This window comes from Podarcis muralis, chromosome 12 (assembly GCF_964188315.1).
Source record: "Podarcis muralis chromosome 12, rPodMur119.hap1.1, whole genome shotgun sequence".
Classification (NCBI taxonomy): domain Eukaryota; kingdom Metazoa; phylum Chordata; class Lepidosauria; order Squamata; family Lacertidae; genus Podarcis; species Podarcis muralis.
Genome location: NC_135666.1, coordinates 50658842 through 50678748, shown reverse-complemented (window position 1 = coordinate 50678748; position 19907 = coordinate 50658842). Strand labels below are relative to the sequence as shown.

At 42.0% G+C, this 19907-nt stretch overlaps 1 protein-coding gene across 3 annotated transcripts in view; it reads right to left on the bottom strand.

Annotated features, from left to right (window-relative positions):
* TRAK1 (trafficking kinesin protein 1) overlaps window positions 1–19907 on the bottom strand; it is a 141361-nt gene that overhangs the window by 52641 nt on the left and 68813 nt on the right. Inside the window, exon 1 of one of the 3 annotated variants that reach the window (XM_028751068.2) lies at window positions 17560–17934. The exons of 1 other annotated variant lie outside the window; for it this stretch is intronic. In XM_028751068.2, coding sequence (XP_028606901.2) covers window positions 17560–17623 — 64 coding nt within the window. In that variant the 5' untranslated portion in view covers window positions 17624–17934. Of the gene's footprint in view, window positions 1–6467; window positions 6951–17559; window positions 17935–19907 lie in introns of those variants that run through there. One more of the 3 variants, XM_028751064.2, reaches the window with a different exon arrangement.

Below are 19907 nucleotides of genomic sequence, written 5' to 3'. Positions count from 1 at the left end.
AGCAATTCAGCCAGGAGATTTGCACTTTGCACGATATAAAGTACAACTCCCAACGTGCCACTTGACACGTACTGCGTTCACAGTTTGAAACTACAGTTCAAACTAAGTCAGAAAATGCATTTAAGTCAAGAAGGGAAATGTCTGAAATTCTTGAAGTATGCATTCAGTTCTTGGTCATATTATCATTCCCCCCACTGCCACCACACACATTTAATATTTTACTGATTTTGTTTAAAAAAACAACAACCCACAAAGAAGAAAAAATGTAAAATAAAAATGTAAACCATAAAGTGTCACAGACTGCAAGGGCAAAAGTACAAAGATACAGGGCAGCTCCAAAGAATAATAAAGACTTGACTCATACAAAGATTCCTTTTACAAATAACAAAGATATGTGCAAATAAGTATTCCCCACCTGTGAGTGCCATCATTATTCTGGATGAAGGTTCTAGAAAGTCTTAGATGAGCCAGACATTTGCATATATGAGCAAACTGCATAATAAATAAAATAATGCAGGACAGCAAAACAAAAAAAGGACACTAGAGCTCTCCACTTCAGATATTTTTTAATTTATGAGATCTATTTTCAAGAAGGGCTATTTGCCAAACCCTGGAGTACCAGCAATCCAAATTGTTAAGACTGAAAGTCTTCCAGGATTTGACAATGAAGCCTCAGGCTGCTGTTAAGAGATGAGAAATAAAGTTGTTTACTTTTCAAGTCCCATTCTGTTTCCAAAAGCACCAGGTGTAAAGATGGAGCAATAGCTTGTTTAGTTATCAAAAAGAGCTCAATGAATACCTTACTGAAATTCTTTAAGAATAAATTAAGTTATTGGTGGTGGTATTATTATTATTCTTATTATTTTACTAGATGATTTTACCCTACAGTTGTCACGCTTCCCCAGCACATCTGGAATATTGGCTTCCATCACTTGTGGCAGTCTTTGGAAGAATCTCTTCAAAAATAATGGTTTCTCCCCCACTGAAACAGATTGTGGGCTTACGGCAAAAAGAAAAGTCACATTGGTTGGCACATTGGTTGGCAGGTACCAACAAGCGACAAGAAGGTGGGGCAGGGCAATGTTCACTTATGGAGTTCCTTAACATACAAATCAAAGGGAAGCTTGTGAAAAGAAAGCAGAGGACACCCCCCTCCTTCGGCAACTGAGTGCGCCTCCCCAGGTTTGTTGTTGTTATTCGTTTAGTCGTGTCCGACTCTTCGTGACCCCATGGACCAGAGCACACCAGGCACTCCTGTCTTCCACTGCCTCCCGCAGTTTAGTCAAACTCATGCTGGTAGCTTCAAGAACACTATCCAACCATCTCGTCCTCTGTCGTCCCCTTCTCCTTGTGCCCTCCATCTTTCCCAACATCAGGGTCTTTTCCAGGGAGTCTTCTCTTCTCATGAGGTGGCCAAAGTACTGGAGCCTCAGCTTCAGGATCTGTCCTTCCAGCGAGCACTCAGGGCTGATTTCCTTAAGAATGGATAGGTTTGATTGTCTTGCAGTCCATGGGACTCTCAAGAGTCTCCTCCATCACCATAATTCAAAAGCATCAATTCTTTGGCAATCAGCCTTCTTTATGGTCCAGCTCTCACTTCCATACATCACTACTGGGAAAACCATAGCTTTTACTACACGGACCTTTGTTGGCAAGGTGATGTCTCTGCTTCTTAAAAAGTCCCCAGGTTTAGTAGACCTCAAAACCATAGAAAAGGCACAGTGATCTATCTGTACTAGGGAAAGTGTGATCATTTCTCTCCCACTTCCCTTGATCTCACCACAACCTAGTGCAGTTGTCCCTTTTGTTTTCCTATCCTACCGGAGATGGCATCGGATACGCACAAAGAAGCAGGCAAAAAACAGCAGTTTCCAGTGTATTGCACCCCCTCAAAGAAAGGGCAGCATGCCGGAGAGAGAAGTCTTGAGTCAAGTGGGAACTGGTGTGAGGTTGGGTGGGACAGGAGGTACATGTGGCTGAATTCGGGCAGGCAGGAGAGTTTGTAGGAAGTGGGTGTCTCTGCATAAGGATCACAAAAGAAAATGGGCTGAATACACAAGCTAATTGCTTGCTGGGGAGGGCAGGGTAGGATGAGATGGATGGCAATATGCTTTTGCAGAGAACATATTTAATCTAAGGGAAAAGGGACAAAGAATGAAGGGGTAAGGAGATAACGAATTAAAATAAGAAGCCCCAGAGAACCAAATATGAACAAGAGAGCTAAAAAAACAAAACCCCAAAGGCCTGCTTTTGAAAGCAGAGGCATGCTACTTCAACATACCTCTGAAATCCCCTCACTAATTTATATTCCCATTAAAACAAGCATAAATTAAACTCTGAACTGCACATCTTTAATGAGTTCAGTGAGTATCACACTGGACTTTTAAGTTGAAAAGAATGAGGCCTTAAACTAGCCCCCTTCTCTGCATAAGCTAGCATTTACATGTTTGTTTCCTATTATTCTTACTTGGTAAATTGGTGTTGTAAATTCTGTTGGCTTGGACTGGCTTGGTAGGATGGTCTGCAGCAATAGCTACTGTGTGGAACAGAATAAAGCTAGCAAGTGCCTTAGGTGAATTAAAGGAATGGGGAACTCTTTTGGCACTGGGGACCAGATTTTTATCAGGGTAGGGCAAACTTTGCCAGGTGAGTGGTGCCATCCACCTATCACATGACACAACTATGACATCACATGACTGACAAATTGGCTACCTTGCCCACTTGCCAAAATCCTTTGCAGTCCCAGTGATCAATCTACACCCCCCCTCTCTCTCTGTGTGTGTGTGTCTCTGTGTGTGTGTGTGCATGCATGAAGGAGAGCGAGAAAGAGAATTTCTTCATCAGTGTGTGATGGAACAGTCTCTGTCAGAGCTGATATGCAAAGCAGGCACCTGTGCTCTGATGCACAGCATTGAAGAAAAGAACTACGCCTGCTTGTTTTTGTTGCACATGCAGCAACAGCAAGCAGACCTGGTTTTTCAGAAACCCAGACGCATGCTGATCCTTTCTGGAGGTTAAAAGGATCATTGTGGAATGGGTTTTCCATGAAGGTCCTGCCTCATCAGGCCACCAGTACGTTGCCAGCCTGTCAGTATATAAATACATAAACAAATCCACAGAACAGCTATGAGATACTGAGAGAGCCCCAGGAGAGAGCAGTTCTGCCAGAACCAGTTTGGAATCTGAAGCAAGTACTCAGGAGAGAAGTTGTGTTCCCTCAGACATGCATTTGCTTGAAGATGCCCCTTGTCTTGCCAGTTTCTGTTGCATCTGGGGAACACACTTTCAGTAACCTTAAGATTATTAAGAACTACCTGCGGTCAGCAAACCATGCTATCATGCTTTCGCTGGAGAATGCAGTCGCAAAGCAAATAAATTATGCTGATGGAACTGATGACTTCGCATCTATGAAGGCAAGAAATACATTCTTTGCTTAGAGTTGCAATTCCTTTTGCACACACCGAAAGCAAGAGCACCAAACTTTGCTCTCATTTTGTTGTTTACTTCCTAACTTTTAATAAAAGTTTACCTCTCCGAGGTAAATTGTGCCAATTCATCGTTGACATAGAACATGATTATTCTACTGCAGCCCAATACATAACTTAAGAACAAAGTAATACCCTCCAGCATGGTTTAGAAGGCTATAGATTGTTTAACTGGCCAAATGCCTGAGAGAAGAGGAATGTTTTTGACTGACACCTAAAGAGATGCAAAGAAGGCACCAGGCGAGCTTCCCTGGGAGAGCATTCCAAAATGGGGGGCCACCGCAGAAAAGGCCCATTCTCACACTGTCGCCCTCTGAACGTCTCACGGAGGAGGCACATGAAGAAAAACCTCAGTTGATGATTGCAGAGTCTGGGTTGGATCATATGGGGAGAGGTGATCCTTGAGGTATTGTGGTCCTGAGCCATTTGGGGCTTTATAGGTCAAAACCAGCCCTTTGAACTGGGCCAGGAAAGTAATTTGCAGCCTGTGCTGTTGGGCCAGGGTCGGTGTTATGTGCACAGACTTGCCCCGGTGAGCCACCTGGCCGCTGAATTCTGCACCAGCTGAAGTTTCCAAACCATCTTCAGAGGCAGCCCTACGTATAACGTGTTGCAGTAATCTAACCTAGAGGTTACCAGAGCATAGACGACAGAAGTTAGGCTTTCCCTGTCCAGATAGGGGCACAGCTGGGCCAACTAGCCGCAGCTTATGGAAGGCACTCTGTGCTTACTGACGCCACCTGAGCCTCTGGAGACAGCAAGGGATACAGAAGTACCCCCAGGCTTTCTACCCACTCCTTCAGAGGGAGTTTTTGCCCATCAAGACCAGGAGGCCCTCCAGCCAGCCAGCCAGCCAGCCAAGGGAACCACCCACTAACGGTGTTTCAGTCTTATCTGGATTGAGCTTTGGTATTTAAATAACTATTAAAGATACAGGAGTCTTCCTTTTCAAACGTTGGCCCCCTCTGCCTCAGCACTTGTTAAAAGAATTCTAGCAGCTCATGATACTGGGTAGAAATTGTTCGTGGCCCTTTCCACCGAGAATATTTATGTGCCTACTCTTCAAGAGTCTGGGTAGTTCCCAACCATGTCATATGAGCCCCAGTGGAATCAATGAACTCAAGTCCAGCATGGTTAACTTAGGTCCATTTACTTTAATGGGCCTACTCTGACTGAGAAGGTAGAGGGTGGTTTCCGACTATATGCTTCTTAACAATGGATCTTTGTTAAAGAGGCTTTTGTCCTGTTTGATTTGCTCTTCCTTTCCCCCAGCTTTTCTGGAAGTGTTAGAGCCCTGGTAAACTTTTCTTTTTCTTTTTTTTAAGCCTGCATGCTTTTTTGCCCTTTGCATAGCAATGAGCATGGCTGGTAGTGGGCAAGGCCATTAAAACGCAACATATTTAACACAGAGATGCGCAAAATTATTTTGCACTGGAGCAAAATTATTTTGCACTGGATTATCACAATATTGCTATGCAACACAGCTACACACAACACTATATTGATTTGATTGGGGGGATTTTTACACCTTATAAGCAGAATGAATGCAAGACATTTTTTAATAGCTCTCCTTATGGAAACAAGAAAGAAAGAGAAAAAGAAAACCTGATTTACCATGTGCGAGTAAGGCAGTAGCAGGGATTGAGATTCACCAAATGTTTACTGAAATGAGAATCACTGGCTTACAAACATTAGCAGCCTGTCTCGGGAGTAATCTATTCTTCCCATGCCATATGTTCATAAACCAATTTTTAGTGCTCCTTGCGTAATGAACTTTCAACCCCAGCTCCAAGGATCATCTTACTCTATCTTTCCTTTACAGCTGGGGAAAGAAACGCAGTCACAATGTATTGCACAAAACACATTCTGTGTTAGGGCTACAAGGGACACAGAGATTTGTTCCTCGCTACTTCCATTACCCATGTTATCTATACTGCTCCAGAAAATGCACCTAAGTAGCTGCCTCCTGCTACTGTCAGTTTATGGATCCCTTTTCGTTGTTCACTCCCACAATCATTGGGTCGCAGAGCGACATAAGAATCATTCTGAGAAGAGTTGTGTGTCCACTAAGAATTTGAGAGTGTGCATCACATGTGCAAAGCTACAACTACAGCAGCACGTAGAACTTGGCAGCAACATGTCAGATAACACCACATCTTGTCAGGCAACCCAAAATCATGCTCAAACCCAACTCATAAATGATACTCTAAGAAGAAGAGTGGTGGAATTCAGAAGGAGCATCTGCTCTTCCCTGCCCCTACAGAGCACATAGCTATTTTCTCTTGTCTCTTCTCTTACGCTCTTCCCAAACTCCAGGTACACAGAGGAGTGTCTGTCTGCTTAGGGACCATGGAACCCAAACACTAAGGAGCATGTGGTACACTCTCAATTTGTGCTGGAATTTGTCTCTTGCCAAAGATAACCTGCTCCTACACAGAAGCCACCCACTGCTATCAGATTATAAAAGACCAAAAAAGCACCTGGTCTTCAGTTCACAGGAGCATGAGACAACCAAAGGACTAAATATTCAGTCACATATTTCTATAACTTATTGGTACATATTCCGCTACACACACTCTCTCTCTCTTTCTCTTTCTCTCTCTTTCTCTCTTCTGGCCAAGGTATGTGTTTCACCATTCAGAGACAAATGATCCAAATAATTGAGAGAAAAATTATAATTGGCCCTTAGAATGTAGTCCACCTAGAGTGAACTACCAGAATTAAACTACAAGTAAACCACAAGGTACATGTAGCATCAAATCAGAGAATATTAATACTTTAACATTTCAAGGCAATAAAAGTTTCATTTTACAGGCTAAAACCACAATCTCTGACAAAACGTCTGAATAAAGTTGCTTTGAAGAAGACTGAAAAGGTACTTTTCTTTACAATCCCAGTGCCAAAATAGTGTGATTGGGATAAACATATTGAGACAGAAAACCAATTTCATGCATTAAAATATAAGTAGCAGGTAAGTAGTACCTTCTTCCAAGATATCAAGGTTGTCGCAACATCTGTGCTTGCATTCAGCGACATGATCATCGTATTCAAAGCTTTCTTCTTCATTTATTGATTCGTTCAGTGACATGGCTAAAATCATCCTTGAGAAGGAGCCCTGTAGTCTAATGCCCTGAAAAGGGACAAGCCATCTTCACGGAGGCTACATCCACAGAGCAGTTCAATTAAGGTTTCCACAGAGCAGAAACCAACCTCCTTGCTCAACATACTCCAACTAGAATGGTGAGTTAAGTCTGCATACTATGATCACCGTAACACAGCTGGAGAAAATAATACAGAAGGATGGGGGATGGAGAACCATCTGTCTAATTGTTACTAGGAGTAATCCATGCACTGTTTACAAAACCAGATTAGACTCCAGTTACATTTCTTTGGATGCAACTGTTTCAACACAACAAAATCAACTGCTAAGCAAATTCTCCCTTTAAAGCAGTATCTGCTTAAACCTGTCATATTTCCTCCCCACGCCAGACACAAATGGTAGTTTCCTACAAGTTTCATAGCAACCGTACCAGGAAATACACACAAATAAAAAGAATGTTACATGGCCTGGTGAAGGTAGGGAGGGCGGGGGAATTACCTTTGGAATACATTGCCTAACCTTCAAACGACAGATTTCTAAAGGGAGGAAACAGGAACCACGTACAGGTGCAATTTGGGAGTTAATACGATGCAGGGCTTCAGAATATGCCAGACTGAAACTACTCAATAAAGAATATACCTTTACATTATCACTATGGTTTCAAACTATCATGGGAATAAGAAACTCCAGAATTTATGCTGTTTTCTACCACATCTTACATCTATGTGGCCACACCCCTTTCTGTCATTTCCCCCCATTATATGGTTGTTTCAATTGGGAACTGTCAGAAATTTGGGTGTGGAGTAACAAATTCATGGTTCAGGCTGCAATCCTAAAGGAGTTAATGAGGAAGTAAGACCAACTGAACTTACTGTTAAATAAAAATGGATCAAATAGAAATGGGAATTTAAGGGAATTTCAAAGCACTGAGCCACCAAAGAAAAACATTTATTATACCCTTTACATGTAGTTATGGGATACCTCTCTATTTTGGATGAAGTAATATATGGAATGGTTCTCTGATGACCACCACACAGATACTCATACGATATCTGAAACAGTTTTCAAAAATGTATAAATCCAAATCAAATAAGTGTTGGAAATGTAAAGAGAAAGGTTCTTTTTACCATATGTGGTGGTCTTGTAGTAGTGGTCTTCAACTTGAATTGAAAAGGATGTTTAATATAACGTTTATAAAGACACACACACCCAGAAGCTTGGCTTTGGGGAATTACAGGGACGGAACCACTGAAACTGTATAGAAACTTATTCATGTATGCTACTAAAGCAGCAAGAATTTTACTTGCCAAAAATTGAAAGAAGCAGAAGTCCCAGCAAAGGAAGAATGGATACAAAAACTGATGGAATACGCAGAAATGGTGAAACTTACCGGAAGAATAAGAAATCAAGATAACAAACTTTTTAATAAAAGAATGGAAATTTTTTTTGACCATTTACAGATAAATTGCAAACAGATAAGAAGATTGGCAGGATTGTGGTAATACCCTGCAGTTTTATAAGAGTATATATTTTAAAGTAGATGAATAAATGAGCAAATTAAGTTAATTTGGATATGCAGAAGATATCAAAAATAAATTTAAGGAACCGCAGAAGTCAAGTTTTGAAATCATAAATGATTGTAAAATTAGTGAAATGTATACACCTGAAAAGCATAAATAAAAAAATAAAAATGAATTTTTTTTCAAAATGAAAAATGAAAGTCTTCAAAATGATGTTAATTAAGATTAAGAGCCACACTGCCATCCATCTTCACTCACGCTTAAGGCTAACTTGGGTTTACCGTTTAGGAGAGAATCTGGCGGGAAATAAGAGGGGTTGAGAGGATACAATCTCAGAGACCACACCTAATCCCTCAAAACACAGCTAAGAGCTGAGTCACATCTCTGGAAGGCAGCATAGAGGCCTTAGGAAGAAAGGTGAGGGTTGATTCACAAGTGTGTGCTTCATCTCAACACGTCTCACAGAGGAACAACATGCACGTTCCACCACTGAAAAATATTACCTTCAAGGCAACACACACTGCCTTACCTATGGTACCCAATGTGTGAATGTTTATAGCATTTAAGGATGACTTGCAACTCAATTCAGACACACTCAAGGAGCGAGATAGTAACGCACAGCACACTTTCAGAAAGCGAAGGTTCTGAACTTTCAAAGCAGTACAAAAAAGAAGTTGTCCCACAATGAAAGCTAGGATAACAACTTGACTGGGTGTTCTAACATCAACAATGTTTAGGCAACACGATGACCATATACATACGTAATAGACAATCTTTATAGAATTCCTTCAAACAAAATGAAATCTTAGACTCAAAGTCTCTGAAAGTCTTTAAATGAAGAGAGTACCAAACTTTGTACGATGAAAGATAAGCTGTCCAACACTGAACAGAGATTCTGGACATTGACTGCTGTTTCGTAGATCTTCGTCAGCATGGTGGGAGAATATAGAATTGTTTCATAAACCCATCTTATTTCGAATGAATATATGTGAATGAAAATATCAAATGCTGTGGAGCAGTGCTCATGTGATAATGCAAGTTTGCTTGGATACTGGGTGTTATAACAGGCAGGGAGTAAATATTTGGAACGTGTGCATGGAAACAAAAGCGGGCAACTTGTAATAAACAAACAAACAAACAAACATGATGTAAACCTTAAAGGTTATCATGTTATGCTTGATTAACAGGAATACATCTGTAGTCTTTTTATCGAGCATCACAAAAGACCTTTTTGTGACTAAAGGTATCATTGATATGAAATGTTTGTATTTGCTAAGATAGCTGCAGAATATATTTTTCGCTAGCCTCAAAATGGTTTAGGGACGTGGGTGGCGCTGTGGGTTACACCACAGAGCCTAGGGCTTGCCGATTGGAAGGTTGGCAGTTCGAATCCCTGCAACGGGGTGAGCTCCCGTTGCTTGGTCCCTGCTCCTGCCAACCTAGAAGTTTGAAAGCACGTCAAAGTGCAAGTAGATAAATAGGTACCACTCCAGCGGGAAGGTAAACGGCGTTTCCGTGTGCTGCTCTGGTTCGCCAGAAGCAGCTTAGTCATGCTGGCCACGTGACCCGGAAGCTGTACACCGGCTCCCTCGGCCAATAAAGCGAGATGCGCGCTGCAACCCCAGAGTCGGCCACGACTGGACCTAATGGTCAGGGGTCCCTTTACCTTTACAAAATGGTTTAATCAAGGCTCTGATCCTATAACTTGGGAGTGGGGAACCTGTGGCCCTCCAGATGTTTTCGGGCCTCAGCCCTTGCCAGCATGGCCAATGGTAGGGAATAGATGGAGATTGTAGTCCAATATCTGAATGGCCATTAGCTATTTCTGCTCTGCTGCTTACCTAAGAGGCAGCTCCACTGAGCTCAATGTAACTTCCTATTTTTTCTCCTGGAAGTTATATTCAATTAAAGACTACGGTGCTTAAAATTATTCTATGTAGCTGTCTTAACCTGGGCCACTTCTCCTGCAGAATGAGGAAACTCTTCCACAAATTATCCAGAAGGTAATTAACATGATTGCTACAGGTGAACAAAATAAGCAAGTCTGCAGAATCAAAACTCATTTTTTGACATAACTACAGGAAGAAATAATTATAAAGTCTTGGGTGCAAAGAACTACTTAGCTACTTTAGGCAAGCCCAAAAGCTTGGGCATGTACCGTGGGATTTCTGAAGTATTTAACTTAAATGGAAGACTCCTATGCTGTCACAATTTACTTTTTGGAAGTCTTCTCGCGTGCAAAAATGGTTTGACATGTGGCACGGCTGGGCTTCTGTTTAAGACATGTGAATGCAAAATTGTCTGGGGTTGCATGGTTCTTTGTATCTGGGTCTGAGTAAAGGCAATGTAACCATGCAGACTTTTTTTTACCGATTTTCAACAAGAGTTGCTGGCATTTTGTTTTATATTCTGTTTTAAAAGCTTCTCTCTTACTTTTCTTCTTCTAAGACACTCAAAACAACAAGCAGGATAGAAATACAAGAGAGATCAAAACACCACAGTAGCACTATAATGATAAAATCAGCTGTCAGAACAGGTAACAACAGTAAAAAGTAAAAATCCAGTTGCTCAGAAGTTTGGGAACCTATCTTTCATCAAAAGGCAGTATATATTTTTATTAAATAAAAAATATAAAGGCTTTGTGCAAGATTTCCTTGTTTGTTTGATCCAAGCGCTGTTTGGAAAGCTCAACACAGCAGCAAGTGAAGCAACAAGGAAACTGGTGCATGACACCAGCAGAGGAAATTCAAATATATGCACTTAATAGACTGTTAACTTTCTGTAAAAAGAAATGTAGTAAGAAATGGTAATCTTTCCAAACAATTGCACTGCATTACGTAGCCCAGCTCTTCAAAGTATTTTGGTGCAGCCACCCACGTCCTTCTGTTTAGCTCTTAAATAAGATAATGGGTGCTTGTTTCTCTGTTACTGACACACCTTCTTTTGGTATGTGTAGAGGATGTTGTTTGCTCAATGCTGTCCCCAGTGACGATTTGCAGCTTCATGTACCATGTAAATATTTCATTATTTGAAAAGATAAGCAAAGATAAGCCATAAACTTTCCACAGTTTAATACAGAAAGAGACGACTTTCAAGAAGCTGGAAATAGCACGTATGTCAATCATATGTACACAGAATCATAGAATTGTTAGAGCTGGAAGGGACCACTAGAGTCATCTAGTCCAACCCTCTCCAATGCAAAAATCTTCGGCCCAGTGTGGGGTCAACTTGAACCCATGACCCTTAGATTAAAAGTCTCATCTCGCCCTTCTGAGGGAACTCTGCATATTTCAGGTTATACCATTTTATTCTCACAGGAGTCTTACGAGGAAGAGATAGCATGATTTTTCAAAAAAGGAAGCTTAAAAACACACACACATACAGCTTGTGAACTATTTCAAATTGACACTCAACACACACTGCAATGGGTGACATGAAGGCCTCACATCACTCCCTTGTCAGTTCCACAGCTCTGTAAGCAACAGATTAAACTGCAAAGTTTATCATTTAAATGATGGTTCCAAGATTCTGCACAGAACTGTCATTTCCTGCAATTTTCTTGAGGCAGATGACAGATATCTGAATCAGAGTCTTTCTGTGGTGGTACAGAGATTGTGGAATACAGTGGTGCCTCGCAAGACGAAAAGAATCTGTTCCGCGATTCTCTTCGTCTAGCGGTTTTTTCGTCTTGCGAAGCAACCCTATTAGCGGCTTAGCGGATTAGCACTATTAGCGGTTTAGCGGCTATTAAAGGCTTAGTGGCTTAGCTGCTAAAAGGCTATTAGCGGCTTAGAAAAAGGGGGGGGGAGCGGAAAAAAATCGCAAGACTAGCAAGACGTTTCGTCTTGCGAAGCAAGCCCATAGGGAAAATCGTCTTGCGAAGCAACTCAAAAACGGAAAACCCTATCGTCTAGCGGGTTTTCCATCTTGCGAGGCATTCGTCTTGCGGGGCACCACTGTATATCCTTCCCAAGGAGGTCTGCTGGGCTCCTTCACTTCTGCCAAATTTTTGATGGTTGTTGAAGACTTTTGTTTTGGACACTTTTTGTTTGTGATTGCGTCTTGCAATTTCCTGACTGAGGTTTTTAAATCTGTGACTCATTCACATGCTCCACTGTTAATTATTTTTTTTGGTAAGTAGTGCAATATTAATGTTTTTGTTAATTTTTGAAACCACTTTGCGGTCTAGTATGACCAGGGGGAAAAAACCCCAGCAACAACGTGGGATAAAAATAAATAGATCCCGGTGGGAAATGACAGTTGTAAGCATGGCTCGGAACCATCATTTCAAGTTGTGGAGCTAGACAGCAACCCGACTTGCCTCCTTGGGAGTGAGCTGGACTCTTTTATACCACTGTTTCTCTTCCTTACAACCGTGTTTTCTGGAGTGAGAGTATCTAAAAAAAGCCCTTGAGGATTTTCAGCCATTTGTAAGGAATGATCGAAAACCTCAGGTGGCTGTGAGTCAAAAGGTGGAGTGTTTTCCTATCTCTGTTGTGAGGAAGGGGAGACAGAGAATAAGTGTGGATACAAGGTGAGGAAAGGCAAAATGCAGAGTTGAATGAATTCAAGAATGAAATAAGGTAGGCCACCTAGTGGGATTGAGAGGTCTGAACCTAAATGTGCCTGCTCCAAGCCCAACACTCAAACACCACGAGCAACAGTTTAATGTACAAACTCAATAAGCATTATCTTTAGTAGTGTGTCGGATATCTCTGGTGCAGATATGCTAAGTATCCAAACTGCCCTGGAGAAAACAGACGAATGGGAGGATCCCTCTGAGGTATGTAGGAAAATCAGACAAACCTGGCTGGCAGGCTGCTTCCCTTCAATCTAGGTTCTATTGTGTATTGTATTCAGAACACATATGCCCTCAGGTGGATTGGAGAGGAAGGGTAGACATAAATAACAATATAACAATATTATTAACAATAATAATCCTCCTCTTTGCGTCTACCTCTTCTTCAGGTACAGGACAAGGCCAAAAAAAGGGCACAAAATACAACAAACCCTAAACTTCTTTTCTGAAGGCCTACACGTTAACATGATTTAAAATTTATTCATAAAACCCCATTAGGCAAGAGTTGCATTTTATCAACTGCCTCATGTACAATTCTGATAAGAGATCTGTTTTAAACACTTTTAAATATTGTATATTTAAATTGTTGTCACTTACCTTAGGACCTCATGGTAAAGGAGAAGTAATAAACAGAATAAATGATAGCAACAATAATTTATGACACAACAAATATGAAAGTTTGCTTGTTTGCTTCCAGATGTCACATCAAAGAAATCTTTGGTAATATGTGGCAACTTGATATCTGGCTACAACAGTGAAGTTCTTCTTGTCCGAGTGCCATGAGACAGGAAGACAGTTTTCCTTATATTCATAGATAAGATAGTAACTTGCTAGCAAGTGTGTGTCAAGCAAAGCATGCAAGAATTACCTAAATCCACTAGGCCCGCAAAATGTCCCCGGGTCAAGTAAAATTTAGTAGGTTATCTCAGAGAGTTGAGCAAAGTGATCTGAGCTACATGTCACATAGGAGGCAGCAAAAAATTCAAAAACAAAAGGAACTTTTTCAGCATCAGTAAGCATATGAACCTTGGGGAAAACAAAACCCATCTGCTCTGCCTAGAGAAATATATTTAGAATAGTTCTGACTGCAGTAAGATGAAAGTGTTGAAGAGAAAACTTAAGATATAACTGAATTGAAATAATAAAAAGTAGAAGAGACCAGAAGGCCAACATAAATATTATCTTCCTGTTCTAGGGCAGGGTCCTGTGCCAACCAGTCCTTTCCTAAATTTCACAACTAATTCAGAGTAAAGATTAACACAGGATTAACTCACCTTTCAAATTCTGACACATAATAATATATGAATGGGTGCATACAAATGTATGGAGAAAGGCTGGGCTGATGAGAACCACCAATATGGAGGTCCCTGCATATACAACTTGGTTTTCGCTAGATTTTCTAGGGAACTATGTATGTTACATTTAAGGATTTGACAGTGTTCCAGCCCACAAAAGAGAGAGCAAACAAAATGTACCACACCTGTGTCAGAGAAGGCAGAACAAAACCAAGCAATGGTGCAAAGCCACAAGCCAAAGGAAAGGCAAAAGAAATGCTACAGTTGTGCGCTCATCTTTCAATAAGACAGAACAAGGCCAGAAGATCATCTGCCAGCAGGAAAGAACACAAAAGCTGGGACAACTGGGGAGCAGGTTTTCCTGTTTCACTCCACCTGGGCCTTACTCCTGTAAAGGCAAAGCTGGCAGGAGAACCCACACCCACCGCTTGATTGCCATCAGCCAGCCTGAGAAGGCCAGAACGTGAGTGGCAGCTGCCCTGAACTGTCCGCTCTAGATGAGGTTGCTATCTGTAGCTTCTGAGTTTTCCTGAATTCACTGCTATCTTTGGAGGCACAGGTGGCCTCAGTGGTAGGGAGTGCCTTCTACAAGCTATTTCCCTAACAGGACTGTGGATTCAGTAATCTATGCTCTAGCAGGGGCTGCTTTTGGTACAGAACGTGTACAGTGAGACTGTGGCCACAGGACTGCTCAGTGGGTGAGCATTTAGCACTACTTCTGCACAGCTACCCTGATTTCCAAGGCCAATTCAAAGTGCTGGTTTTAACCCACAAAGTCCTATATTGTCTCAGGTGGCCAATACTGAACAAAATGCCTCTCCCCCAAGTTGAACATGCCCAGACCATCATCTGAGCTCCTCTTCCAGATGCCCCCTCTTCAATAGGCTGGGAGGGTGGCAACAAGAGGATCTTGGGGGTGGCAGCCCACCTTTCTATGGAATGATATCCCAAGGAAGACCCACCTGGTGCCAATATTAACATCCTTTTGTGCCAGGTTAAGACATACCTCTTCTCCTAGGCTTCTGGGGAATTATTATAATCAACTATACATTTTTTTGAATTCTGGTGCTGGAGGAGACTCTTGAGAGTCCCATGGACTGCAAGAAGATCAAACCTATCCATTCTTAAGGAAATCAGCCCTGAGTGCTCACTGGAAGGACAGATCCTGAAGCTGAGGCTCCAATACTTTGCCCATCTCATGAGAAGAGAAGATTCCCTGGAAAAGACCCTGATGTTGGGAAAGATGGAGGGCACAAGAAGAAGGGGATGACAGAGGACGAGATGGTTGGACAGTGTTCTCAAAGCTACCAGCATGAGTTTGACCAAGCTGCGGGAGGCAGTGGAAGACAGGAGTGCCTGGTGTGCTCTGGGGTCCATGGGGTCACGAAGAGTCGGACACGACTAAACGACTAAACAACAACAATACATTTTTTTCAGGGGGAGGGAGGTATTGTTTTATTGTTAAACCTGGTAGTCGTTCTTAAAATTATGTACATGATGCCTAGAAATGTTTTGTATTAGGCAATTAATAAAATTGAATGCCTATTACTACTAATTCTGAACACTGAAACCTGGAATAAGAAGTTTGGATCCACTAATGGCCCTACCTGCCAATTTGTCCCCAACACTGCCATTTTGAAGGTAATATACATTATATTGCATATGCTGAAAGGCAGAACGGTAGATTGCGGAAGTTAATTAGCATTCTTTACTGATTTATTCTCATATTCTCGCCTTTAAAAATTCAAGTGATCTTTCTATCATTTTCACCAAGTCATACCATATTTTGAGCGCAAGTATTCTGGCGTATGTGTGCCACAGTGCTGCAAATCTGAATTAATGAAGAAATCATTTAAATGGAAAACTGATGGTTCCTTGGACATCCCTAACTAGATGCATTTCATCATGTCATTTGAAAATTAGGTCAAACTCCTATTCTTCAGAGACAGTAGATACAGTTCATGAAGCCAAACTTATTAAAAAGAGGAGTTTGTCCTTTTCTCTAATGCACAAGACTTTTGAAGCTATTAAGATTTCGGGGGGAACCTAGATATATATTTTTAATTGTTTAGTAAACATTATGGAGGGTGGAAGAAAGACAATCTGTTCAAGAGACAAAACCATAACCCCTGGGCTGGGCCAGTTTAAAACCAGCAAAGTGGCAATCCTACTAGTCTTCCACCCTGTAATTTATTACGCCTATCGCCCAGCATACTTTCAATTAACAAGTTCTATGTGGTCAGAAATTCTGAAAAACAGGACAGTGTAATTTTGACAACAAAACTGTTGTGGTGAGATTTAAAATAGGGAAGAGTTCACAGTTTTATTTCAACAGCATCAGCCATTTCACTTTCAGTTTATTTCACCAAAAATCTCTCAGAATGTTTCTGAAAATCAGCTTAGCAATGTGAATGGCAGAGTAGTGAAAAGGAAAAGTATAGCTGTCAGAGTATTAAGCATTCAAAACAGGGCCAGTAAACCATAAGAAATTATATCAGTCAGATTAACTCTTCAAAGGACAAATTCATAGGGAAAACAATTGATATAACAAATATTTTCCCCTCACATATATGCATTCTAGGTATGGAGCTTTTGCAAACATTGAATTTAATATATACATGAGGAGCTCATCAGTTTCTCAAGGCTTGTAGGCGGAAAAGTTTTTTTTGTGTGTGAAATGCAGGCTAGTACTCTTAATATTTTACCTGTGTATTTGAAAGTTTGCTCTTATCCTAGACTACGCTAGATCTTTGCACTGAAATGTAATTCCTGGTTATTGCTATGCTCATCTCAGTCACCACCTTGCCCTCGCTATAATCATGGTCCTTCTTTATTTATTAAAACGAATATCCAGGCCAACAGAACTGCTATACCTTTGTGGCCTCTGTATTTCCATCTTGGGCTCCCATTCAGTTCTGTGGCCAGAATGAGAAGATTTGACTTTCCCGCAAGGCGGGTGGTGCAGTTTCAGCCCCTCCTCCTCACACCCACCTTTATCACGAGACTCATGATCACATCCAGGGTTATGAAAAAGACACTGCCATCCTGGCAGAAAACGGAAAGTTCGAGAGGAGCTGACAAAGGAGACCTGATCCCGACGTTCAAACCTAATGATTGAGGCAGAAGCAGTTGCTCTAATCACTTCCCACAATGAAGATTTTCTATGCGAAACTCAGCTGTCTCTGCCTGGCAGCCTTTAATATATGCCATGCATCTTGCCACATCTCACACTATGATATGTGCCTGTTATAATACAGGCTTCCCATTCCCACTCACCGTAGCAAATTGAGTGTGTATTGAAGCTCCAGCTGTAGTAGCAGCAATCACAATAAGCATTTAGCAGTAATTTTCTTTTGCTGAAAAGATCTTCCAGTACGTATGGACTGCTGCCACTCCCACTGGCAAAAAGCCCTACAGCAGTCTCCTGTACCATGCCTTCAATGTATGATAGGAAACGCCAAAAGCTGCCTACCTTAGCTGCACAGCCCCACAGCAGTTCTCCCAGTATAGAAGACAGAAAGACATATATTAGAAGGTAAAGCCCCTATTCACAGGCATGCCATAAAGAGCAGATAATTACCATCCGTACATTCTTCATAATACCAGTCCAGCTCATAGTAATCCGCTTCAATGAATTTCTGCATAGTCCGCTATCTCCTTGGGCAACGTAGGAGAGGAGATTTTATACAGATGCTACAGAGGTCAAGTGAAGCACAGCCATGCCTCCCTGCCTTTGCAGAACTGCATTCTGCCAAGGAGCTGGGAGACTGCCGGGGAGAGGCTGGACATCTTCAGCCCGAAGCAGGAGCCGAAACGGAAAGGGGCAGACAATGAAAAGGAGAAAATAAAAACTTCAAAAAATAAAAAAGGGAGAGGTTTGTTGCAGCAGCTGCACCAGTGCCTGCTCTAATAAAGGCGGCTTTACACAGGAGCTGGGAATGGGAGTTAACAAAACCGTCCTATCAAAAGGCTCAGACTCTGACGTTGGAGACACACAGCACCACTTGGGGGTTCCTAACTCATTCCTTTCCCGCTCCACTCCTCGCATCTCTTTCGGTCCAATATGTTGCCATGGAGACCAGTTGGCTCCGAAAGAGATGCAGCGATGGAGGGAGGAAATGCAATTCTGCTGTTTCTTACTATGCTGGCTAGGATGTGTCTCACCAGAAGACACAAAACAGAAAGAAATGATTCCCACTGCTATAACACAAAAAGATCCAAGTTAAGCTCCAACTTGTTACATGGCAACATCAGGTTTTGATCACTTAACACATCACCGTATCTTAATATGTACCCCTAACACAATGCTGTAACAAACCGGCGTGGGTTGTGTGTGTGTCCCACACCCAGAAATGTGGGTGACTAAAGCTCTTTTGAACCAGTGATCCATTTTATCAAGTGCCTAACTTCTGTGAGAGCACAAAAAGGATTACAGCCAACCACAGCCATTTTGTACAAACAGGAATACAGGAATCACCTCCTTCCTCTCCCTTCTCTCTCGAAATATTCCTAAAAATCCAAGCTTTCCATTAGTTTGCAGATGAAATTAGGAGCACACATCTGTTCAGATATGCAAACTGATGATCTGTTGCAGGAGATTAAAATAGAACTTGGATAAGCAAATGAATAAACACATCCTGCTGGACAATATAATGAAGTTCTTAACCTTTAATGTTGTTATATACACTCTGCGTTTATTTGGCTTTTGCTACAACACTCCGCCCCTCAGTAGTGTGTGTGTGTGTGTGTGTGTGTGTGTGTGTGTGTGTAGATTTCACAATCATCTGGAGCGTTTGCTCTGTTTAGATGCAGAAGCAAAGAAACCCAAACAGATCCTTTTTTGATATACACATAAAGAACAGGCAGAAGCAGAGAAAAAGCCAGAGAACCACCGTGGGAACAAAGGCAGAGGTGGAAGTGGCAAAAGGGAGAAAAGCAGTGGCAATAATCAGAGTAGACTTGGCAGAAGGATCCGGGTAGGGCTGCCCGGAGAAGGGCTCAAAATTGACTGGTTGGATACTCCTAATGGTGACCAGAAAAATGAAAAAGGTGATGTCTAAAGTGACACAGGAGCTGTGCAGTTTAATCCTCTTCTCTCACATGAAACTTAAAAAGAGAGGGGAAGGAATTGGAACAGATAGGGGAATTCTAACAGTGCAGGCAGAGTGGTTACTAGAGGAGCGAATGATGGGCTGTGACTGACTGCATGTGACATGTTGTGAAAGGCGTGGCGAGCCACAGACCCCACTCCCAATTGCTGATTTCCTGTGATGGGAAGAAGCCACATCAAGGCTTTAACTAATGTGCATCCTCTTCCGGCACAGCCACAAAGGATTTGGAAGGTTTAACATTTGGTTTCTCTCTCTCTCTCTCATATTATTAACCCCAGTTTACCTTATAGCCAACCCCTAAGTGATGGCTAACAAACCATAGTTACGATTAACCACAGATTGTCCGGTTCCGAAAAAACGGCAGGTGTGGTTAATAAAAACCGAAAGTGAAAGTAGCTGTGCTGGAGGAGGAGAGGGAGAAGCCCAAGTGCACAAGGCTCACTGCAGCTTGCTCCTGCCATTAATGTTGATGTAAATTGTAGGGACACAGGTGGCGCTGTGGGTTAAACCACAGAGCCTAAGACTTGCCGATCAGAAGGTCGGCGGTTTGAATACCCGCGATGGGGTGAGCTCCTGTTGCTCGGTCCCAGCTCCTGCCAACCTAGCAGTTCGAAAGCACATCAAAGTGCAAGTAGATAAATAGGTACCGCTCCAGCGGGAAGGTAAACGGCATTTCCGTGTGCTGCTCTGGTTCACCAGAAGCGGCTTAGTCATGCTGGCCACATGACTCGGAAGCTGTACGCCGGTTCCCTCAGCCAATAAAGCGAGATGAGCGCCGCAACCCCAGAGTCGGCCACGACTGGACCTAATGGTCAGG